The 25,323-nt window shown below is 47.6% G+C and overlaps 1 protein-coding gene across 1 annotated transcript; it reads right to left on the reverse strand.

The window, feature by feature from the left end:
• LOC131095731 (extracellular signal-regulated kinase 1-like) lies at positions 1-25,165 on the reverse strand. The gene is made up of 9 exons (XM_058043791.1): positions 25,028-25,165; positions 12,825-12,959; positions 12,221-12,547; positions 7,990-8,102; positions 7,203-7,320; positions 6,419-6,518; positions 5,819-6,015; positions 4,335-4,472; positions 1-918 (listed from the first exon to the last, which is right to left on the reverse strand). The coding sequence occupies exons 1-9, from the start codon at positions 25,163-25,165 to the stop codon at positions 1-3; spliced, it is 2,184 nt and encodes a 727-aa protein (XP_057899774.1).
• Positions 25,166-25,323: the final 158 nt, after the last annotated feature.

The following is a 25,323-nucleotide window of genomic DNA, read 5'->3' on the forward strand; positions in this document are numbered from 1 at the left end:
TTATGCCAAGCAATAACCAACCTTCCCCACAGCAAACAGAAAATAGCCTGGGAAGTTCACCTCTGTCACAAAGTGTTGTGTTGTATTTGCTTTGCTCTCCTTTTTAAACTTCCAGAACTCCTTCCGCACGGTACAGTCAGGCATCCAGTGGCCCACATTCCCACATAGATGGCAGGGGGAAGTGCTCTTGTGAACCGATCCAGGGGTGTTTGGTCGAGGCCGGTAGTCAGCTGAAGGAAAAACAGGATCAGAGCCCACTGGGACAGCTTCTGGGATGTCAGCAGCAGCAACGCAGCGGGGCAGCGGTCTAGCCTGGTGGTCGAGGTCTCTGGAGGGCATGGTGACCTTTCGAGAGCAGATCTCGATCATCCATTGCAGGGAGATTGGCGGATCCATTGGCAGGCTCGGGATGGCATCCCTGCACACTGCGTTGGCATTAGTGGTTGCTGCTTCACACAGGAGCTGCTTCCTGGCCTCTTCTCCCTGCACCTGCGCCTCGATCGCCTTCTGGAGATGCTCAACAAAGAGTATGAATGGCTCGTCTGTGTGCTGCAAAATCTTAGAATACGAAATCTGGGGTGCGGTAGCGGGAAGCCTAAGAAACGCCCTCTCTGCTGCCTTCTGGCCTTCTTTAAGGGTCTCAGGCGGGATAAGTCTTGCCTGGATGTGCCTTTCTGCCAGGTCTCCCTTCCCGCACAGGTGCTCGATGGAGATGGTATCACCATTTAAGTTTTGCCCTGTGTGGGGATCGTCCCACAAGGAGGGAAGGATCTCCACAACTTCCTTTTCCCATGCCGCCTCCCACACAACAAACTCGGTGGGGTTGAGGAGGCATGAGAAAATGTCCCGGAGGTCACAAGGGGTGACCTCCGACCTTGCTAAAGAGGCCCTCAGGATCCCCCGGGAGTCCTCACTCTCCTGGGAGTAATCCTTTTGGGACTTACAGAGGTCCTTAATTTGTTATTGTGTCAAGAGAGACCATTGGGCACTCGTTCCCCCCCCTCCCTCGGGATGGTATGAGACCGGAGCTGCTGATGGAATACAAACTGGCTCTGGACCTTCCGTGCACCAAGGCAACCTTGTGATGTCACTACGACAATGTGGCAACCATGCCCCACAGGACAAAGCAAACGCTCTGTGTTGGTCTGTGAATTTATACCAAGCAATAACCAACCTTCCCCACAGCAAACACAGAATAGTCTGCAAAGTCCTCCTCTGTCACAAAGCAGCACAAATTCCCCTCATGGGCCAAAGCCTGTTGTTCAAGGGATCCAAGAGGAACTCCAAGAGGGCCCCAAGCACCTACAGCCTGTACCCCAACTGAGCACTCAGATGGGACCCAAGCAAAGGAAACCAGACCAAGAAAATGGCCCACAGCATTGCCCATCTAAGAAAAGACTCTTCACTTTAACCTTTTTAAAGGTTTATTAAACCCTAACAAAAGATTGAATAAGGAAAAATTGGAGTAATTGGTGGAATACAGGGTTCAGCACTCCTGTTAAAGCTAAAGGAATTCACAAGACTGAGCCCTGTTTTTTACACTTAACGCCTCTCTTTCCTGTTCTGGGAATCAAACACAAGCATTTCATCAATACACCCTGAAAGTGCTCTTGCTGACTCAAGCCACATTGCTGTGTCAATAAAGCAGGTGGGACTCAGTTTCTTCATGAAGGGAAAGCTAATTCTTTATTCACATAACTTGTTTTTATATTGTTTTCACAGACCTTGTCTTCAACTCCAGCTGGCTGGGAGTTTCCTTGCCCACAATTCGTTGCTTAGAAGGTGTTTTGGTGTGTACATGCTAAGACTCTCTCTTTTTAAGACTCACTCTCACTCAGGTGATTACATTTTTCTTTCATGGACGCTCCTGGGACAGATTTCTTGTTTATTACAGATGCAAACAGTTTTCTTAGCACAATAGCTTGTTCTGCTAACTGCACTCATTCTTATGGCTATTCCCATGGGAAGTTAGCTGGCTGCACATAGAAGTCGTAACAGGCCAGGTGGGAATTTACCATGGCAAGGCCTGAATTTATAAGGCCTTTCTTTTCTAATCCCCCTACCTGTGTGCAACACATTATGACTTTCTTTAAGAAATTAATGAAGAAAACACAAATTGCCTACTGAATTTTATTCTGCTGTCTTCCAAATCATTTCACTCCTCAAGCAAAACCCTCAGGCACTTCCCCGATTCCCTCTCTCCCAGCAGCTCAGAGCTGCTTTTGGAATTGTGGGAATTGAAATGGTAGATCAAGGACCTCCTTACTGCAAGTCCTCTGCCAGGGCTCTGCTGGGGCTCCACCCCGGCCAAGGCCGGGCCCGCTCTCACCTCACAGGCGCTGACAGCTCTGCACCACAGGAGACCTTCCCGAGCACTCTCTCTGATCTTTCTGCTTTCTCCCTTGAGCAAGGCTCTCCTTCTGCCAAAGCCATTGCACTTAGGGATACAGATCCAAGTGGTAGGAACCCAAATGCTCTTGAGTCACAGCTCAATGCCTGCATCTGCACAGGACGTCTTTGCTTCCCCACTCCTTTGGTTTTTCCTGCAAATGCCATTGCCCTTTCTGCCTTAACTAGAAATACCCCTGCTAGGCAAACACCAGCCAGTGGGCTGTGGTGGTGTTCACAGGACCAGGGAAGAGATGAGAATCTGACTCCATGTTTCTGAAGGTTGATTTATTATTTTATGATATATATTATATTGAAAGTATACTAAAAGAGTAGAAGAAAGGATTTCATCAAAAGGCTTAAAAGCAAAGGAAAAAGAATGGAATGATAAGGGGTCAGAAGAAGGGGAATCTTCCAAATGTGTTGATGTTTCAGAAACTTTATTTAATTACCATCCTGATCTATAATTCTATTCTGTAAAACCCTTCAAAAATCCTATTCTGAATCCTACTCTATAATCCTACTCTACAGAAGTCTTCAACAATCCTGTTCTAGAATCCTACTCTACAATCCTACTCTACAAAACTCAACAATCCTATTCGAGAATCCTACTCTACATTCCTACTCAAAATTGGCTATGAAGATATCATCTTGACACGATTGATACGTTCTCGTCTCCTACTTCCTCTTCTTGACTGAGTTGATGAGTAGTGCCAGGATGCATGCTGGCTTGGCTGAACGTACAAATGGATGCTGTCCACAGGAAAAAAAAAAAAAAAAAGCACACAAAGAACAGTGAACCATGACTTTCCAAGCTCAGTGCTTCACAGACTCATATCAGGATTCCTTTGGTTCTTAGAAAGACCCAGAAAGAGGACCAATGGGGCCATTTGTTCCCCATTCATCCCTATACGCAGGACCTTGCCATCACAGACAAAGGTGGCCCACAACCCCTCTCATATGTTTATAGTGATATCTTCATCTTGCTCAGATTTTTGCCCTGCCAGTGCTCTAGAAATGGTGCTTTCTGTCCCTGGCATTTCTTCCTTTCAGGAAACTCCAATGACTGACACAGGTCCCTGCCTATGCAAGACAGGCACTGTGCTGATTCCCACAGGGACAGAAAGCAGTGTCTACCTTTCCATGCCCTGCTCATCGTGTGCTGGATGGCACCTTCCTTCCCAGCAGGGCCAGCCCAGTGGCACTGGGCCCTGCAGTTCCCTCTCTGCCACACAACCTGGCAGTAACCCTGGCACAGTTCCCGTCTGCTTGAGCGTGCCAGGCAGCAGATGGGGCTGGGACAAGTCCCTCCCAGCTGTCCCTGTTTGCGTGGCAGAAACCTCTAAGGGTGGGCTGGGGGGCACAAACCAGGGCCCCTCAGAGGCTCACAGTGAGCCCCCCAGAGCCCCTCCTGCCCACAACCAACTCTCAGGAAATGCAGAGAGAAATGGAATTATTGAAGTTAGTGAAGACCAGACCACAGGGAGACTTTATTTGCCACTTTCCAAGACTTCAGAGTGGTTTTGAAGAAAGTGGTGCACGCCTTTTTTTACAGGGCCACTTAGAGTAGGATGTGGGTGAATATTTTTAAACACAATGGAGATCTAATCACAGTAGGTCTAAGGAAGAACTTGGTGACTCGGAGCATGCTGCCAACCCTGGAACAGATTATCGCGTTCCTGCAACCATTCCGGCTCCGGTGGCAAAGGGCTCTGAGCAACCGGATCTTGTTAAAGATATCCCTGTTCATTGCAGGAGACTTGGACCAGAGGACCTTCCCAGGGCCCTGCCAGCCCAGCCCAGTCTAGGATTCCTCACCATTTTCATTTGAAGAGCAGCAAGAGTAGAGGTGAGGAGGAAGGGGGCTCATCTGATGCCTTGGACTTGAGTGGAGGAGGAGCCCATCCCTCAGAGCCTGTTTCACCTGCAGCCCCTTCACATTTTACCTGCAGGAGCTCCTTGGCAGACCAGCGCTGATCCTCGTCTGTCTGCAGGCAGCGGCTCAGGAAATCACACAGGCAAGGTGAGAGGTGCTTGGCTTGTCGCAGCTTTGGGGTGCCTACTGTGGCTATCAGTTGTTTAGCCTGGATAAAATGGAGACACGAGGCTCCACCTGCTGCTTTCACATCTCTTAAATGCTCTCCCAGATCCCTTTGTTTAACTTCTGTTCTTCAGTGGCAGTTCCTACCCTGGCAGAGACCCAGAGATGACTTTCCTTTACCAACCAAAAACCCAAACCCTAATGCAGCCACAGCTTTTCCACCATCCTGCAGATCTTGCCTTGGCAGCTGATTTCATTGACTGACCTAGTTAGTTGGAACTACATCAACAAAAGCACATTTACTTCTCTGAGGACTCACACCAGCTTGACAGGCTTTTTTTTGGAAGAGAGACTTTGCTATACTAACTAATTTCAAGGATTAGTACATGAAAGGCATCTCTGCAGTGCTTGTTGGTCCCTTAAGCACAGCTGCCGTAGAACAAAACTCATAAAGCTTTTTGTGCTATTCTTGAAAACAATGGCAATTGGAAAAAAAGAAAGGAAATGCACCACAAATTCCTCAGGTTAGGAAACAAACATTTACAATCTCATCTTCAACACATACACATTAAGATGCCTGCACAAATGTATTGGGACCAAAATGCCTGCTTGGGCACACAGGAGTCACCTGCAACTCTGTCTCTCAGAAGTCTGAAAATTTCAGCTTCCCATTATGCAGCAAAAGAAAAATTATCATGGTCAAAAGAAGGAGACGTGCCATCCCTGTGGTCAGCCTCTGCTCATTTGGCTACTCAAGTCAATGCATTAACGGTAGGCTCGTCCCAGATAGTGCCGGGGAACACTGGGAGGTTTTGGCAGGCTCTCCGCATCACCAGGCTCTGGCTTGGTGACACAGAGAATGTGCCTTTGGCTATGGGAGAAAGACAGTCACTTGAGGGTTTCAGTAACACTGCACAAGAAGCAGAAGAGACTCTGTGGCCTTTACACCCTTATGCACAGGTTTCAGGCATGTTTGCCAGTGAGAAGAAACTGCACAAGGGGTTAGGTTCCTCTCTAAAAATCACAGTTTAAGATACTTTGTTGGGCTTGGGTTTCCTTCCTTCATTTCTGAAAAGATAACAGCAGTTCTAAGGTGCTTATTTGCTGTTACTGGGGACATCTACACAGGCAAAAGAGCTGGAGCCACTTATAACCCAAAGCAGAGTGTTGCCTGAGAATGGAGTTTGTTTTCATGTGGTAAGGCTTGAGTTCCCCCACTGATGCAACCAAAACCACAGCAGATGCTGATGTGTTGCAGGGACATTTTTAGGAGGGGACCTTGGTGTTAAAGCAGTTCCCGCAAATGGCAATGGGATTTTGTCCAATGTCCAACACAGGACTTGAGACAGGTGAGAAAGACAGTGGGATCAGTGAGTATTTGCTCCTTACCGAGGCAGGACTTTCATTGCAGTAAGGAGGTTCTTGATCTACCATTTCAATCCCCACAATTCCAAAAGACCATATGTCTACTTTGGGGCCATATGGTTGATCCTTCACCATTTCAGGTGCCATCCACCAAATAGTCCCGGCTAGCACGCTCTTTCTATTCTTCTCAGGTGTGAGCTGAGTAGAGAGGCCAAAATCAGCTGAGGAGAAAGCAAAATTTTGATTTTATTTTAATTCTGTGCAATTAGGAAAGAAGCAAAAGAATTCCCCAGTAGAAGTTTAAAAATGTGCTGTTGAATCTCCTGGCATTGGCGACTTAAAAAATCCCCAAGTTTTTAACACTGCCTCCAGCAGTGGCTTTTGTTCTTTGGAAGCTTTACACTTGTAGCTCCTTCCCTCTGGAAGGGACACACACAGACCAAGAGCAGTCTTGACTGCTTGTGATTCTCATACCTCTGTGAACGTTGCAACCATGTCACCAGCTCATGGTTGACATGATGTCCCTGCGCTGCCACCAGCACCATTTAGGGGAGCTGGCTGTCACTCAAAGCAGCCCCACACCCACATCCCTGGAATGCTGCACCTGACCAAGAATACACTGACCCAGCTTTACAGAACCATCGGTTCTGAGAAGGATGTTGCCGCTCTTCACATCTCGGTGGATCACATGGTTTGAGTGAAGAAAATCCAGTCCTCGCAGGCACTGAGAGAGAAACGAGAAAGAGGAGGGAAAAAATAAGTGATGGGATTTCATCACACAAGAAACCAAACAATCTAAAAAGATTTGCCCTGCAGGGGAATGGGGAGTAATGGCAGAACACAGTGCCACTGAGAGGAAGAGCTTGCTGCTCCAACACTTGCAGAGCAGGACCTTTCTGAGGAAAGGCACGTCAGCTTCTGAAAGAGCAACAGCACCTGCTGTTGTAGACTGTCCCCAGAAAACCAGCCAGGATGACTGCTGCTGCAGTGCATGTGCTCAGAAGCAAAGAGCATTTGGGCTGTGCTCCTATCCTTTTCAGCTGAGGACTGAGAGAAACGAGTCTCACTCTTTTTTCCTTTGCTGTTTGTTTCAAATCGTGCCACCAGCACCTTTGCTTTCACAGGCAAAGAGTGCAGTGAAGACAGACAAAAGTTTAGTGAGGCAAGATGGACAACAGCAAATAAATGAGACAGAGCGAGAATACAGCAGCAGGAGAGAAGAGTACTGGACCTGAGTACAGTGAGTGCAGGGGCACTGGCAGGCCTTTCACTTGAAGTGCTTTTACTTGCCCATAGCATACCAGCCACACAGAAACAAAGCTTGGCACGTGAAACTTCTCCTGATATTAGCCCCTGTTTCCCAGACAATCCTGCCCAAGTCCTCGGAAACACAGATGGGATTGCTGACCTCCCGACAGATGGCTGCCATCTCAACTTCAGAGAGGTAGGTCTTGCTAATGACATCACTCAGGGCGCCTCCATCCATGTACTCCATAACTAGCCAGAGTTCCTCACCCAGAAGGTAGCTGAAAGAAGGAAACAAGGGTGTGGAGATAGATAAATATGCATGGCTATCATGATTTTTTACTTCTGGGTTTTTTGTTTTCAGGTTCCTTTGTGACTAGGAGAGAATCAAAGGAATAGACATTCCCTCTCAGCTGTGCATTGTTTGCAGTCTGTGCAGTCTGGAGGAGAAAGACACAGCTGTGAAAAAGGAGATGTCTTAGATGAGCAGCAAATGAAAAGTGCAGTTTAGTAATAGCCCAGATAAAAATATGTCAGGCACAGTGTTTCTGGAAATAAGCACCTAGTCTTCCTGGCATGCACAGCAATGGCAACGAGTGCTAACGATCTAAGGGAAATCCACTTCAGGATGGTTCATCAGCATTTAAGAAACTTTAGAAAATCTATCTGGAAAAAATTAAGAGGCAATCTACTTCGAGGATATTGACTTAGTAAGATACAGCTGATCCAGGTTTTGAATAATTTTGGAATAATTTTTAAAACTAGGTGTGCCAGGGAAGACTCATGCTGACAAGATGCACTCTCTTCTCATCCATTGGAGATGAATAGACAAATACGAATGAATCAAAATTAACAGCTCTACTTTCTGCCACTGACCAAAGTGGGTTTTTAACCTCTCATGTTTGCTGTATGTAAATGCCCATTGATGGGATAAGACCAAGACCTCTCACCTGTCTAAATAATTCACAACACTGAGACTCCTATATCTCTTCATAATCATAATTTCATTAATGGTTAGTTGCTTCTTCCTCAGTCCTTTTAGATTTATTTTCTTTATGGCCACCTAAAATGACATTGAAAATCAGTAACTTGAGAAGTTGGTGGCACGAGACCATAACGCACACGGAGCGAGTGATTTTGCAATCACAGCTGAGCTGTGCCAAACTGCCTTGTGATTAGGCACTGCAGTAATTAGGAACTGACATTCCAACAGCCCATTTCTCTGCTCCCTTAGGGGCCAGCTACAGGACACCTGCAGCCACTGACGTTTTGCCTTGTCCACTTGGTAACAGTGGTGTCTCAACTATCACCTCCAAACCTCTGACCACAGTCTCTGCTGCTTTGTTTGGGATTCAGAAGAGGTAATCCATGCCTTAATACTCTGTGGATACATCTTGGGCCACGGGCAGGGCTTAGGGCTTTTAGGGACACCTCGCAGATCTCTCCCTATGTGCAGTTCCCAAGTGCAGCACTGCAGGTGGCTAAGGAACTACCAGTAACTTTCAGATGGATTTGCTGGCAGCCAGAAATGAGAATGCAAGACTTCAAGCTGCAGCCCCAAAGAGCAGGGAGGTGCTCTAAGGCACCACCTTTGTTTTAGCAATGGAGAGCAAGTGAGCGCTCTGAAAGAAAGCGCTGCCTTTCCTTCTCTGAAAGAAAGCGCTGCCCTCCGTGCCTTCCTTCTGGCAGCTGAGGAGGACAAAGACTGTGCCAGATGTATTTTGCAGGCTGGCACCACTCTGAGCTTCTTGTGCCTTTTCAGCACAGCTCTACCCAAAGCTCCAGCCACAGCTCACACCAGAGGGGAAAGCCCCTCAAGAGCAGCAGAGTCTGTGGGGCCTGTTGACATTTACCTCTCCTCCTGTGGCATTGTTGAGTGCTCTAACCACATGTCCAAAAGTCCTAGAAACAAAACAGAAGCAGAAAAAGGAGAAGCTGTTTAGGTCCTAAAGTGAAAGCCAGCCCACACAGGAGATCTTTGCTGGTAGTGTCAAAAACCTGCATCATGCAGGAGGGCTCTGCCAGAAGTCAGATGATGGATTTTCCTCTCAAGTGCAGGCACTGGGCCTGTTCCTGAAGAACTGGGCTTCAACTTCTAAAGAGATTTTAGTCTTTCCTCTTGGGTTTCACTTTCTAAACTGAGTGGTTCCTATCCTGACCACAGAGTATTTCCTTCTGCAAACCAGGGGAAATAAATGTTCCTGGCAACTGCTATCTCACTCAGCTTTGATAGGGGATAGGTTGCTCTTTCAGGAAAGCAAGTTTCTTCTTTTTTCATTAGTGTGGCAGCATGATTTTGAGACATGTAAAATTGCTAAAGAAATTAACAGAGAGCTGTCCCACACTTGAGAGAAAAGGAGGTCTTCCGGGTCCTGTTCTTTGATGCAGACAAGACCTTGGCAGCATAGAGATGTCTCTGACGGTGCCTTCTAATCATATTCACAAATTCTGAGCAGCACTGAGAGATGGCACCATCTATCCCCAGTGTCTGAACATGTGTGTAGCTTGCCTGACTTCACGCTGGATAGACATTCCACCAGAATAACACCTGGCCCATCGCTATGCAGGAGTATCTGCGGTAGGACTCACCCGCTGCCAATACGCTCCTTTTCAGTGTATTTCATCAGGGGATTTTCAGTGGGGTTCACCATTCTCCCTGAGGGAAATGAAATGCAAGATGCTGACTTTAAAGAAGAGATGCCAGCTTCCAGGAGATACAAAAGGCAGCCCCACTCTGGGGCTCTGAGCCCTTTGGGTTCAGCTGGGTAACAACCACTACAACAGCAAAAGGACAGGTAGCCCTGCAGTGCAGATGGCTGGCACAGAGACTGATTTTGTAATTTCCTTTCAGGAGTTCTCTTAACAGGAAACAAAGCACGGGGAGATGCATTTTCAGGAGAGAAGGACATCACTACCTTTCAGCAGTTTGCCAGATGAATTCTTTTCCATTAGTAAACCAGAGCAGCTCAAGCTATAAATGATCCCAATGGGGCTTTCAACATCAGGACGCTGACCTGTTTATGAGCAGGCTGAGCTCAAAGATGCCCCTCTCCCAGCTAAGGAAGGTTCCAGCCTCTGCAGTCCCTCCAGCCCTCAGGGACAGGGCAGCTAGCACAACAAGGCTGGCAAAGCCCAAGCATGAGCACTAAGAGGTAGTTGGAAGAAGCCACAGCCAGCCTGAGCCCCATACAAGCTGTTGTCCCCATTCAGGACACAACAGGATGGGCTTTGAGATCAGCCCCACCGAGGTGTGGATCAGTGCTCTTTTTGTCCCAACAGGTGATGGTAGACACAGAATCCCCTGGGCTCTGCTCTCAGCCCCACCAGGTCTTATCTGAGAGCACAGCACTGGCAGCTGTTATGGGCAAGAGGCAGATTCATTGGATTGTGCTGCAGAATCACAAAGGACTTGATGTGTTTTCCTAGAGACTGATCTGAGCAGGGCTTGGGCCAATACGTAGGATCAGGGGCCAATACAGTCAGGGGAAAGAGTGGGAATTGGGTATGAAAAAGTGCCATGGATCTGAGGAATATACCATGGCTGGGCTGGAGGCTCCTGAGAAATGCCTGCAGTACAGTTTTATCTGATCACTTGGATGTGTCTCTTGGACACATCTTGATAAGCATAAAACTAGAAGATTAAATAAAGGTTGTTCTAAAAGTATCTATTTTTTCTTTGGGGGCAAATGGAAAACACCTTGTGCTCTCTGTTTGTCCTGTAACCTGATCTGCTTTCAAAGTAGTTCCTATTATCAACAATATAGCATTCTCTTATTGACAAAAAATATATCATTCTTATGAAAATAAACTGCAGATGTAGTAGTGGTAACAGTAACAGTCATAAAAATGCCATCAGTAACATGTGGGGCAGAAGAGCTCTTTCAGGATGGAGAAAAACCAACTCCACCAAAAAAACTCCACAAACCATCAACCTAAAAACCCAAAACACAACAAAAAAAAAACCCCACAGAAACAAAAATCTCTACAGAAACAAAAAAACCAAAAGGCCCCCACAAAAAATAAACAACACATAAACAACCCACTCCCCCCCCCCCCCCAAAAAAAAACAGTCCCCAACCAAATACACAAAACTCCAAAATCAGTCCATTTCTGTGAAGTTTTTTTGCTCTGATGACTGGTTGGAAGTCAGGAGTCTAAGGAGAATTTAGGAAACTGAAAATTCTGTTCAGTTTGGCCACTAGCATACAGGACTTGCCTAGATCATTTGCTAGGTCACAGCCTTCTGCTGATGCAAGAACAATCCCTGCTTCAGCCTTTAGCAGAGAGGGAAGCTCAGGCAAACCCAAGCCAGTTCAAGGTGCCCTCAGAGGCAGCAGGAACACCCAGAGCGCTCTCTCGCTGCCTCAGAGCACAGCACTGCTCAGGGGAGTCCTAAATGGCCCTGTGGCACCAAACTCAGGGGGAACATTTGGTACAGCTCTGCTGACACCTGCACACAATGCACTGTCCCTGAGACAAGAAACATCCCAAACGTACCCAGCATTTCCAGGTACTTCTCCTCAGTCTCCTGTTTCGGAGAGATGAAGGAACTGCCCAAGCTTGAGGTCCCAGGTTTAATAGAAAGGCTTCCTCTAGGTAACACTGCTACAGCAGCAGGTTCAGAGCTCATGATGTGCTGGACCTGGAGCACTTCTGGTGGGCACTGTTCCTGTGTCTCACTCCAAACCTGGGGTCCTTCATTGCCAGACATTTGCTGGAAGTCTTTGCAGGCTGCCCGGCCAGATGCCAACTCTTGCTCCTCAAATGAAACAGAACAAAGGAGTCAGACACTCCAGCTTGTCCCTGTCAGCCAGGAGTCATCGACTCTGAGGAAAGGGAAAGAACAGATTAACAAGAGATACAGACAGCTTGTTTCAGTCCTCCACCTGGGTCACCATGTTCCACTGTAAAAACACCTCAAGAAACCAAGAGAGCAGGAACAGACCAGCAGGAATCAATTTGGACTGCTGGCCAAAAGGCCAAAGGACAAGTTACATTATCCAGGGCAGCAGAAGAGATTGAGCACACCAGGAAATGTCCTTCAGAGTGACTGTGATACACACTAGAGCAGGATGGCACTCAGAGGCATCACCCCACTCCCTGCTGCTCTGAGTGGAAAGGCAAGAAGGGCAGAAACCACCAGTTTGGTGACTGCAGTGGCTGCATCCCTCTTTCACTCACTTCTAGAGCCTGAGGGAGGTGATTAAGTTTCTCTCTGAAGATTTTCATTTCTTCCTCCAGCCTCTTCTCCCTTGCCTTGTTGCTAGCCTCAGAGTCCTGCAGCTCTGCCTGCATGTGTCCCTTGGTAGACTGTAAAGAAGAAGGGAGAGGACATTTCATGAGTGGAGTGGCTGCCACTCTTTCACTCACCTGGTTTTGTTGATCGCCCCTCTGCTGATGGAGATTCTCCTCTTGAATACTTCCCATGTCTTCTTTGTTATTTTTCTTCATGTCCATGATGGCACTCTGAGCTTCGGGCAGCTCTGCTTGTGGCTCCACCTTGATCTTCTGTACACACAAATGCAGAGCAAGTGACTGGGAGCTGCCATCAGCCTCAGCTTATTCCTCTTGCAGCCTCAAAATCACATTTATTCAGCCACTTCTTTCTACCTCCCTACCCACCTCTGCTTCCATTGCAAACCTCCTGTCCCAGGACTGATCTCTGCAGATTCCAAGGCTCTGTGCTTCCAGTGCCTGTGGGATTCCTGGCCTCCTCAGTCCCAAGAGCTCTGGTTTATGCCCCTCTTCCTACCCTTCCCTCTGTGCCCTGGCCAGTCAAGCTTACCTGGCCATTCTCCTGTGGCTCTTCCACCTGCTCCCTGAGCTGTTTTTCCTGCTCTTGGGCTGGGAACAGCTCTCCCTTAGTCTGCCATGGCATCTGTGTTGAAGCAATCTGCTCCTGCTCTTTCTCTAGAAGCACCTGGACAGAAAGCAAGAGAAAATGGGTTTCAGCTTCCCATACAACCTTTGTGGGCCAAGACACAAAGACTGCTGGGCTCACACGTTCCCAAAGCACTGTGCTGCTGCTCTGCTGGGTCATTCTCTGTTTGAGAGGAGGCACAGATTCCAAACTGACCCTGGCCCTACAATCAGGGGCCATCTGAGACTGAAGCTGCAAGAGCCTCTCAGGCAGCTGACAGGGAAGGTGTGGCATTTTTCTCAAGGGTCTGGTGAGGGCCTCCCTCTGCTTCTGCCATGTCCTGTTTGTCTTTCAGTAGTGACTGACAGCCCACCCTGTCTCACAGCTCCATCCTGGCTCTGCAGGTGGCTTCATTCCTTGTGAGACACTTCTGGAGTTCATACTTTCTTCAGGCCTGCACAAGCATTCCTGCCTTTCTGACATCTACACTCTTGTTAGAAAACCTGGCCATTCAGAAGATGAGGATGCATGTAAAGTTCTCTGATGGATGTCACAGAGCCTCTATGGCCACATCAGAAAAGTGTTTCTTCTCCCTCTTTTGTCAACTGAGAATTCTGACCAGCAGTAACAGAGACTCTCCTAAGGCCCCATTAAGGAATGCAATTATACACCCCTGGGGATGCCAGTGAAGGAAAACATGCGTCATGTAATGCATGGCACATATGAGCAGCGTCACCGAACACCACCTAAACCTGGAATGTTTCCATCTCTCTAGGAGAGGCAGAAATTTAAAGAATTAACTGGGGACTTCAGGGCAGAAGAGGCTGGAGAACTGGGGGAAAAAACACCATATCTGGAGGGGGAAACATCTCTGCCTGCTCAGAATTTGTTGAGGGAACATGTCTCTAATCCTCTCCTCAAAGGGATGCTTTAGGTGACCTTTGCACCTCCAACTGCCTTGGACCAGAGCCAGGAAGATTCAATTGTGTAAATGTTGCATAGATAGATAGATAGACAGACAGGCAGATCTCATTACTGAAATCTCTCTTTACTGTCCTCTCTATTGCTACGCACATCAAAACTTGGTAGACAGTGCCCCATTCAGCAACAATCCTGAGATTGCTTTCCTGTAGCTTCAATAAAGCACACTCTTGGGGAATCTGGAGCATGTAGGTCCTTATGGAAAGGGGTCAGACCCAGAGCATTGCACTGGGAACTGCACTCTTTGTGCATCTGTGCCTCGATCAAGTTCTTCTCTTGGACTTGAGCACACTGACAGTGCTAAAGTGGCTGGAATCAGAAATGCAGCCCAGCCTCTCCCAGCTCCTGTGATGTCTGAGGGGCAGCTGGAATGCAAGGGCATTGATCTTCTGCTTAATTCCCAAACACAACACACACTGATTCCCTGGGCTGTACAAAGTCACAGGCAGTGTAAAACTCAAAGTGATTTTTAAGGCCATGCTGGAAGGTCTGGAAACACAAATGCTTCTTCTGCATCAAAAAGTGTACAGAATGCCTTCCAGTACTTGATAAGCACAGTAAAGATTGTGCAGAAGCATCCTTGCTTGCTGGAAAATGAGAAAAACAACAGGGCTTCTCCTCCCAGGAAACCAACAAACCACAAGATGGAAGTGTCACCTATGTATGTGTCTAAAGCACTTGGATGCATGAGGGTATGTTTGGCAGGGAAAGAGCCTTTGTGCTGAGCACTATCATGTAGGAATTGGTGGAAGTCTGCCTGAAGGTCCCTCAAAAGCCTCCCATTGTCCAGACTAAAGCTCCCTCAGCACCTCCTCCCTGGCCTTGTGCTGCACTCCCTTGCCCCGCTCCCCTGTCCTTCTGTTCACACACTGCAGCCCCTCCATGACTTTCTGCTTCCCAGAGCCCACAAGTGCACACAGCACTCCAGCTGTGGCCGCAGCGCTGCCCAGCACAGGGCCACGCTCACTGCCCTGCTCCTGCTGCCCCTCTGCTGCTGGCACAGCCCACCATGCCCTTGGCCTTCTTGGACAACTGGCCACACGCTGCCTCATCTTCAGCTGCTCAAGACCGCCAGCACCTCTGGCTCCTTTTGGCCCACGCAGCTCCCCAGCCACAAAGGTGCCCATTTCACTTCAGATACAGCAGGCACCATTTCAAGATGGCCTTCCTGTTCCAAGCAACAGAAGACAGCAGTCAAGGACTTGCAGCTTCACCCCACTCCAGGCTCCAAGGCACTTGCCAAACCTGCAGACTTCAGGACAAAACGGATCAACAGAAACTTGCCCCTTCTGCTGTTTGCCTCACAAGAAGGCTTTGCAACTCTGCAGTTCCTTTCTTTGGCCACACGGGACAAGAATGGCCCACACAGCTCCATAGACAACACAAACATCTCCATTGCAGCTTAGCAAAAGCCAAAAGGCAGCTGGGCCAACAGGGACTCTACAAGTGAAGAACGACTCAAGAAAACTGCAGAACACTTCCACAAGCCAAACACACCTTTTCACTAAGGGAAAACAAAGCAACAAAGCCTTTTGACCTCCAGCACTACCCACATATGCTCTTGTCCATGACACTGCAGAAGCCCAGAGATGGAGCTTCCCTTAGCCAAGCAGCCAGAAGCTCGGCTGGAGCCCCCAGATCTGCACTGCCCCAACAGGACAGATCAAAGGCCAATTTCGAACTGTCACTGCCTGCAGGAAAAGGCTACATCCTGCAGGACTCCAGCACTCAGCATCCTCGGCCAGGCACAGCAAGTGCTGGCTGCTCAGAAACTTGCACCTCTGCCTTGCACTAAAGACAGCACCACACACAACGGGCACTTACTCTCTTGGAATGATCAGATTGTGGTGGGACCACAGCTGAACACTTGTGGTGGTCTTCCTCATTTTGCTCCTCTCTGGCTTCTTCTCCAGGAGCTGAGGGAGGCAGGGGAGAGATGCCTGTTGGTCTTGTCACCTGTGGCAAGAGAGAAGAATGAGGGACAGACCATTACCTACCATTTTCTAATCCCATTTCTCTTTGGATCTACAGCCACATCTTCTAAGGAGAACTCATCAACTTTGTTAGCAATGGCATTCTAAGTCACTCCAACCAACCCCAGCCACAAAGTTGCCTTTTTTACTTCAAATACAGCCTCCACTATTTTTTGATGTCCTTCTTTTTCTACAGCTACATCTTCTAAGGAGATGCCATTAAATTTATGGGAATAGAATTCTCAGTCACTCTTGAGTAAATTTAAATAGGCGAAGTCTATTTTATCAAACTTCAGTGTTCCCATCTGGCTGCTGCCAGCAAGTATCATTCATTCTCTCTGCCAAACTGTGTTTATTGTTCTGCAGGGCTCAGAGATGGAAATTAGGAAATATATGCTTCTGCCTTTTTTTTTTTTTTTTTTTTTTTTTTTTTTTTTTTTTTTGTTGAAGGCATGAAAATGGATTTTCTTTTGGTCTACCTAGCTGGCCCTCTACACTCTACTGCCACTGGCCAAGCTGACAGCTGGCTCTACAATTCTTATCACCAGAACATGAAATCCCCCGTTCTCACTCACCTCAGGATCTGCATCACTGAATACACGCCTGAGGTGACCTGTAGTGCGGAAGAGAAAAGGAACAAGATGCTGTGAGAAAACTTCCTGGGCTGCTGAATCCACAGAACAAGTCAACCCAAACAGAGATGATTTCCCATTTCACAAAATCCCTCCAAAAGACACATTTCATTCACACAACCAGCAAAAGATCAGGACAATATTCTTGCTTGTGCCTACACTTTGGCCTGTTTTGCCAGTAAATGAATACAAACATGACCAAGAAAATGCAGATTCATCTGTAACACTCAATGCTTCTGTTCTATCAAACACATCACGCAGCTTTTTTTATCCCCTCCCTCAGGCTGTTTTTAAAAATCAGTTGCATGCACTAATTCTCGTTAACTTGCTGGAAACAGTTTCCCAGAAAAGCTTCCCCAAAATCCCCCTGAGCGGTGGCAGTTCTGTTGTGAAACAGCACAGCAGCAGCTCCAGAGTTCTGGAGCAGACACTCACTGCTTTGGAGTTTGCACTTCCTTGCAAAGGGAATCACTATTTTAGCACTCAGTAAAGGGTCAAGTTAGACAGTGAAATCCCCTTTCAGGAGAAAAATTAGAAAAAAAGAAGCTTTCTCTGAATTCTGGGAATAACTGCAGAGATTTTGGAAGGTCTTCCAAGAAGGTATGCCAATCTACATTTTCAAAGCTGTCTTGCTTGTCTCAGCAAAGTGAGGAAATGACAGACTTGCTGCCACAGACTCTCCCGTGGAGATAACGGTACCTCTGCATGTTGCCTTGCAAATGCTGCCCCTGTGGCTACTGACACCCCCTTTTTAGTTGAACCTGCTGACAGGAGCTTTGCCAAACCAGTAGCCTCCTAATGTTCTTTCTGTTTCAAAATCAGAAACTCAGTCACTAAGAAGGAGCAGGAAGAAATACAAAAGGCATCGTTTTGGTTACACCCAGGGAACACCTCTACTTACGTGCCAAGTTAGTCACAAAATAGGCACCATAAGTAACACCATATACAGCGAATAGCGCTGGGGCAATTTGCTCAATCATTGTAGCACTGCTCTGCAAGTCTGCAGGCTGTGCTCACACAGTAGAAAAAAAAAGGCTCCTGTCAGTGTGGAACTGCCCACTGACAAGTGCCTCAATCAGGAGGATTCTCCTGAACTGAGCAAGCGCTAGGGCTGCTCTGACACTCAGGCCTTCTGTGCACCAAGGCAACTTTCTGATGTCACTACGACGAGGTGGCAACCGTGCCCCGACATCACAAAGAAAACGCTCTGTGTTGGTCTGTGAGTTTATGCCAAGCAATAACCAACCTTCCCTACAGCAAACACAGAATAGTCTGCAAAGTTCTCCTCTGTCACAAAGCAGCACAAATTCCCCTCATGGGCCAAAGCCTGTTGTTCAATGGATCCAAGAGTAACTTCAAGAGTGCCCCAAGCACCTACAGGCTGTACCCCAACTGAGCACTCAGATGGGACACAAGCAAAGGAAACCGGACCAAGAAAATGGCCCATATCTTTGCCCATCTGAGAAATGACTCTCACTTTTAATTTTTTAAAGGTTTATGAAACCTTAACAAAGACTGAATAAGGAAAGATTGCAGCACTGGGAGTCTCCATGATTAGCAGCCACGTGCTCATCTACAAAAGAGGTGCTCTGCCTTTTATACCCTTAGCATCTCCCATTGTTTTGTCAGTCAACTCTTTCCCTGCTGTCCATTGGTGGAGATTACATTCTTGCATCTTGACTGGAGGTCAGGTGTTTTTTCTCCCTGCCTGCTGGTCACAAGCCAGCCCTCCCCAAATGCCCTGACTACCAAGGCCATTACAAGGGGGATAAGAAAGAGGACTATGGGAGGACATATTTCAATACCAGCACTTTACATTTGAACATAATATCTATTCACAGAATATCTATCTCTTAAATGTGAGAGCCAACAATTACATTACTCGCCTATAGTGCGCACTGTGGGATCTCAGCACCTCAGGACTGATGTGCCGAGTCACCGAGACCACCCTTGGGGGGCTCGGAGGTCCTGGAATGTTGCCAGAAGTGTCTGGTGGCTGGACTTTGATCCTGCACAGGAGACGACACCTGTATAAGGATGGGAGGATTTCACTGGGGTAAATGGTGAAGGGATGAGTTAATTAGAGAGTGAAACACAGGGTTTAGAATTTCTGTACAGGAGGGGTCTGGAGAAGTAAGATGGAGGAATTGGGGCGTGTCCTGTCCTTCTTCTTCTTCTTCTTAGCCTCCATCTTCTGTGGTGATGGTGGCACTTTGGGATTGGTTATTACTAAAAGTGCACTGGTCAATAAGGGTAAAAGGTATTGGGGAAAATAGGTAAATATTGTATACGTAGTTTTGAGTATAAAGATAAGTGACCGCCCCGGGGGCTCTCAGTGTGCTCATGGCTGGCTGCTGTGCGGACCTCTGTCGGGCCGAGAGAAAATCTTTTAGATAAAAAACTAATAAACACTGAAGACCGAGAAAACACCTGAAGCCTCTTTTCGTCCTTTGGAGCGCGGGCTGCCCAAGGCCATCCCCGAGCCTTTCCAGGTCATTAAAACAGCCGAGAAACCTACAGTGCACAGAACCAGGAGAGAAGGCACTGTTGACATAACAACTGAAATCATTCCTAACAAATCTCCCCACATATTTGCACATTTATTGGACATGGCCAGGACATCTCTGGATGTACATCTCTGCCTTTCTTCCCCTTGGAAGCAGTCAAACTGGCAACTTGTGGGGAAACCAAGGGCTTTCTGGGGGCTGCATTGCTTTGCACACACCCAGGCCACCCGTGGCACAGAGCTTTGGTGCCTAAAAAGATCAACCAGAGGGAAACAGCTGGAAAAGGTTTCATTTTGACCTTTCTTACCTGATAATAGAAGTTGCCAAAATGAAAGTTACCAAGCAGGGCCTGATCCCTGCTGCCAGCTCAGGGTTAGAAAGGAGGCGTTACTTTATTTCTGCATTGGGTTCATAAGGAATGACTTCCCCAAGCCCTGCACAGCCAGCAATCTCACCTACCAGTTTGTATCCATGGAATTAAGACATGTTCAGTACTTTTTGGAAACTCCCAAGCTAAACATTACTCCAGATTTTATGAAATATTTCAATAACTTATCAGAATTTATTGACATCATAGTAGGAGTGTCCTGTAGGTCCCTGGTGGTTGTTTCCACAGGTTCAGGAGGAGACCCATGAAGAAAAGAACCTAAGACACAACTGGGATTGCAAAGCAAATTTATTCCATTAGTTGCAGTATGCAATAGCATACTGACCTCTGGATTCCCAAAAATCTGGTGAGCAGGAGGAGATGGAGCATGGTGCTCGGCACCAGGGGCAGGTAAGCAGTGCACTTCCAGGACATCCCCTTGACCAAAACATTGTGCATCTCGTCCTTCTCACCCCTCCACCCCAGAACCAGGCCCTGTATCTCCTGCTCAGGAGGGAAATTTTACAGCAGGAGTTAGAGCAGCAGCTCATACATTCCTGGTGTGTGAGATGAGGCAATGATGGCTCAGGACACCGACTCCCTGCTACCAAGGGCTCCATTATGCACTGTTCCCCTTTCAAAGCTTCACTGCCCACTGATTGACCAATACATTGTTTCTCCTTCAAAGGTCAAGGTCCCACCTGTTAAACAAGACACTTTCCTTCATTGTCTTGACAACCTGTTCAAACATGGATCAGGTATGGCAGGGCCTGGGACATGACTCCGGTTCCTGACACAGTCATTTGGGAAATATTCCCATTCTTCAAACTATCATTTGGTGGTCAGGAGCCTCCTATAAACACTTTCTTCCCTTTGAATGCATTCCCGCTACCTTCTTAGCAGGACCACTCTCCTTATTCTCAAGGCCAAGATAGCCACTTGCACACAGTAAGCACTGCAATGGGTGAATACAGGGTTCAGCACTCCTGTTAAAGCAAAAGGAACTCAGAAGACTAAGCCCTGTTTGTTACAGTTAACGCCTCTCCTTCCTATTCTGGGAATCAAACACAAGCGTTTCATCAATATACCCTGCAAGTGCTCTTGCTGAGTGAAGCCACATTGCTGTGTCAGTAAAGCAGGCGGGACTCAATTTCTTCATGCAGGCCTTCTGTGCACCAAGGCAACCTTCTGATTTCACTACGACAATTCTTTATTCACATAACTCATTTTTATATTGTTTTCACAGACCTCATGGTCAACTCCAGCTGGCTGGTAGTTTTCTTGCCACTTAATTCATTACTTAGAAGGTGTTTTGGTGTGTACATGCTAGGACTCTCTTTTTAAGACTCACTCAGGTGTTTACATTTTTCTTTCATGGATGCTCATGGGACAGATTTCTTGTTTATTACAAATGCAAACAGTTTTCTTAGCACAATAGCTTGTTGCGCATGGGAATTCTTAGCGCAATAGCTTGTTGTACATTGGAATAGTCATAAGACTGAGTGCTTGCTAAATGCACTCATTCTTATGACTATTCCTATGGGAAGTTAGCTGGCTGCATGTAGAAGACGTAACAGGCTAGCTGGGAATTTACCATAGCAAGGCCTGATTTTATAAGGCCTTTCTTTTCTAAACCCCCTAGCTGTGTGCAACACATTATGACATTCTTTCAGAAATTAATGAAGAAAACACAAATTGCCTTCTTAAAACACTACTGCCCCCTTCCAAATCAGTTCACTCCTCAAGCAAATCCCTCAGGCACATCCCCGATATCCTCTCTGCCAACAGCTCAGAGCTGCATTGCGCATCGCTTGCTGTGTGCCGGAGTACACAAAGTAGGCTGGCCCGGTGGGCCTGAATATTCCTGCAAAACACTCTGCATCCCACACCTTTGCTCTGGCTCAGTGCAGAACTGCAGGATTGTGAGCGCTTCCTCCCAGAGCTGCGTGAGGCGCTGACTCCTGCAGATGTGCCCTGCCAAGCTGTCCCTGCCTCACGCTGGCCTCGCTTCCCCTGGCACAAGAGCCGGGCCTGAAGGAGGCTGCCCTGTGCTCCAGCCTGCCGAGCAGCCCGGCTCCCTGCCCCGGTGCCCAGAGTGCTGCACACACTGCTGACCTTTGCCAGGAGTTGCAGGGCAGCCGGCAGAAGAGGAGGAATCCTCAGGCAGCCCAGCGGCCCTCGGCTGCCCTGGGCCTTTCTCTGCTCCTGGGCACACTCCAGACGGCCAATGCCTCCAGGCTGGGCTGTGCCCAGCACGGCTGCGCTTCCCCTCAGCAGCAGCCAGCTGCCACCTGGGCTCTGAGAGCGGAGGATTCGCCCGCTGCCAGGAACCGGCACCCAGGGCCTGGCTGCTGCCTCTTGCAGCTCCAAGGGCCTCCTTCCAGCCTGCCTCTGCCGGGGTCTCACCCTGCTCCGGCCTCTGCCGGGGCTCTGCTGGGGCTCCACCCCGGCCAAGGCCGGGCCCGCTCTCACCTCACAGGCGCTGACAGCTCTGCACCACAGGAGACCTTCCCGAGCACCCTCTCTGATCTTTCTGCTTTCTCACTTGAGCAAGGCTCTCCTTCTGCCAAAGCCATTGCATTTAGGGATACAAATCCAAGTGGCAGGAACCCAAATGCTCTTGAGTCAAACACCATGCACACGGTATTTAGGTTTTGCCTGCAACTAGAAGTGCTCCAGGTATGCCAAAAGGGCACAGTGGTCCATATTATAAAGGCAGTGTGGTCTGGAAAGCATGAATGAAGAGGGCTGTCCCCACTTTCAAACTATACCAAAGACACTATAAATCATATAACAATTCAGAAGGACGGCTGAGCTTATTCACAGAGTGAAAAAGAAAGGAGTCTTCCAGATAAGCCAAAGTTTCAGAAACTTTCTCTTCAGTCCTAATCTATAAATCTAGGCTATAATAGTATTCTTCAGTCCTACTCTAAGCTGGTTATGGAGTAAATGGTCCTTCACTTTTCTCCTCTTCAGTGAAATGGTGAGTGGTGCCAGAGTGGATGCTGGCTTGGCCGATTCACATGGATACTACTCACAGGAAAAAAACAACAAACAACAATGAACCATGACTTTCCAAGCTCAGTGCTTCACAGACTCATATCAGGATTCCTTTGGTTCTTAGAAAGACCCAGAAAGAGGACCAATGGGGCCATCTGTTCCCCATTCATCCCCTATACACAGGACCTTGCTATCACAGACAAAGGTGGCCCACAACCCCTCTCATATGTTTATTTTGATATCTTCATCTTGCTCGGATTTTTGCCCTGCCAGTGCTCTAGAAATGGTGCTTTCTGTCCCTGGCATTTCTTCCTTTCAGGAAACTCCAATGACTGACAAAGGTCCCTGCCTCTGCAAGACAGACACTGTGCTGATTCCCACAGGGAGACAGAGCAGTGTCTACCTTTCCATGCCCAGCCCCTTGTGTGCTGGATGGCACCTTCCTTCCCAGCAGGGCCAGCCCAGTGGCACTGGGCCCTGCAGTTCCCTCTCTGCCACACAACCTGGCAGTAACCCTGGCACAGTTCCCGTCTGCTTGAGTGTGCCAGGCAGCAGATGAGGCTGGGACAAGTCCCTCCCAGCTGTCCCTGTTTGCGTGGCAGAAACCTCTAAGGGTGGGCTGGGGGGCACAAACCAGGGCCCCTCAGAGGCTCACAGTGGGCCCCCCAGAGCCCCTCTTCCCACAGCCAAATCTCTGACTGCTCAGCTGGGACCGGCTTCCTTGGGTACCTGCACCACCATTTCATGTCTCTGTACCCTGCACTGCTCTACTTCAATTCTTTTGCCATTAGATAAAAAGGAACATGACACCAAATTAAAAAAGAGGGCGACAGAAACAGTCAGAAAACAGAGCACCTCTCCTCTCAGGAAATGCACAGGTACTTTCCAAGACTTCAGAGTGGCTTTGAAGAAAGTGGGGGACACCTTTTTAACAGGGCCGGTTACAAGAGGATGTTGGCGAATATTTTTAAACACAAAGGAGATCTAATCAGAGGAGGTCTAAGGAAGAACTTGTTTACATGGAGTATGATGCCACGCTGACACAGGTTGTCCCAAGAGCTTGTAGGTGCCTGTGAAGGTCCGCCCGAAATGAACGGGTGACAAATGATTTTTGGGTGCAAAAATAACCAACAAAGGCACAGGGGTTTTTCAGTAACAAATCAACAAGATGAAATTTTATTGATGATAACCACAGCTAAATATGCGTTTGGTTAGGGGATCCGGGGAAGAGAAGGGTAGGACAAGGGAAAAAGGGAGGAAAGAAGGTCAGGGAATGGGGTATAGCTACCAAAACGTGATGTCTTCGGGGTCCCGCCGCCGAAACTCGCTGGTACACGTCTTGGGGAGATCTCAGAGAAGCAGTCAAACCGAACCCCAAGATATACTGTTCTTGGTTGGGGGAAGGGTGACTGAAATTAGGTTTCCATGGAGGGGAGAAGAATAGGAACAGGAGGAGGGGGTGAGCCATTGTTTTCAGGGCTGAATGCTCACAGGTACATTTACTCTAGGCAGGTTTTTCCCCCCTCCCTGAGTTGGGAGGGGGTACAGTCCCAGTCTCTGGAAGGAGGTTGCCATGGGGGTGCCATGGGGGTGCCAGAGGGGTTCTTGGTTCCTTGATGAGGGGATTTGCATCTCCGTGTGTCCATCACGGTGGTTGAAGACAGGCAAGAGGGGTCTTCTCATGGGGTGGGGGGGAGCCACCCCAGAGCTCAGTCAACCAGCTCAGGAGTTTGGAAGAAAGTCCAGTTCAATTGTCCAGAAAAGGGCAGCATGCCCCCTTCGAGTACAGCATGGCGTGTTCTGCAAACATCACTTGTGAACACACTAGATAAGCATGAGACTTTCTTTCCCAACTGGCTCAACAGTTTTTAACCCTTCGGTGGTCTTTTTCTCATGACAATTGTGAGGCAAAAAATGAAGGATTTTCGGATGGACTTCTACACGACCCCGTGACTCATGATTGTCTTGAGGAATCTTCATCAGCAGAGCTCTAGAGTGTCTTCGAAACTCGTTGCACGTCGGTAGCATTACCCCGGAAAAGTAGGGATGACAGCAGAGAGGGGATAAAAGGGGAAGAGGAGGAAAAAAAAGAGGGAAAGGGGAACCAATAAAAATAAACATAATTAATATTGATCATCATAACAATTTCACACATGGTTATTTGTTATAACAATTCAAAAAATTATGATTAATTTTAACAATTTCAAAAATATTAATCAATTAAAGCAATATAATTTGTTTAACAATTTCAAAATGATTAAGACAAATCACAAATAATCAAAACAACAAACAAATCATAATATAATCATTGTCTTTTAAAATTATTTTCTAAAAATTAAAGTAACTTCTGTAACATTCTTGATATTTAAGAAGTTGTTCTAAAGCACATATGCTTGATTCATAACTGTTTCGTATCAAGTGTTTTGGGGACATCTATTGTATAGAGTACATCAGCAAAGCGGTGTGCATTGACTACAGTTAACAGTCTCTTAAGCTTTTTCATCATTTTCCAATTCAGAATGAATAGGGCTGCTGACAAGATAAAGCCAAGCATAACTAGGATCAAAAGAACAACAATTGGATGGCACACACTGTTCAGAACACCTGTGGCAGTAGGTGACCACCCAAAGAGAGTATCCCACTACCTATGCCCAGCATCTTGCTTTACCCTCTCCATAACCCGGTGTATTTGTCTCACGTTGTGATGAACAGTCACCAGAGTCTTCTGTCCGCTCTCCTTGATTTTCTCAAGGATGTCAACCAGGTCCTGATGGAGCAACAGTTGTCTCACAAGGGTGAGGTTCATTCCGATAGGAGTGGGCATCAGCTTCTGGATCAGCGTGTAGTTGGATTGCAACAGGTGGTGAGAAGTAACTGGAGCTTTGTAAGAGAAATCACATCCTACTATCTTAGTAAAGTTACAAGCACAAAAGTTTGAATGATTCTTTGTATCTACTACAACAT

Source organism: Melospiza georgiana, chromosome Z (genome assembly GCF_028018845.1).
Source record: "Melospiza georgiana isolate bMelGeo1 chromosome Z, bMelGeo1.pri, whole genome shotgun sequence".
Taxonomy (NCBI): Eukaryota; Metazoa; Chordata; class Aves; order Passeriformes; family Passerellidae; genus Melospiza; species Melospiza georgiana.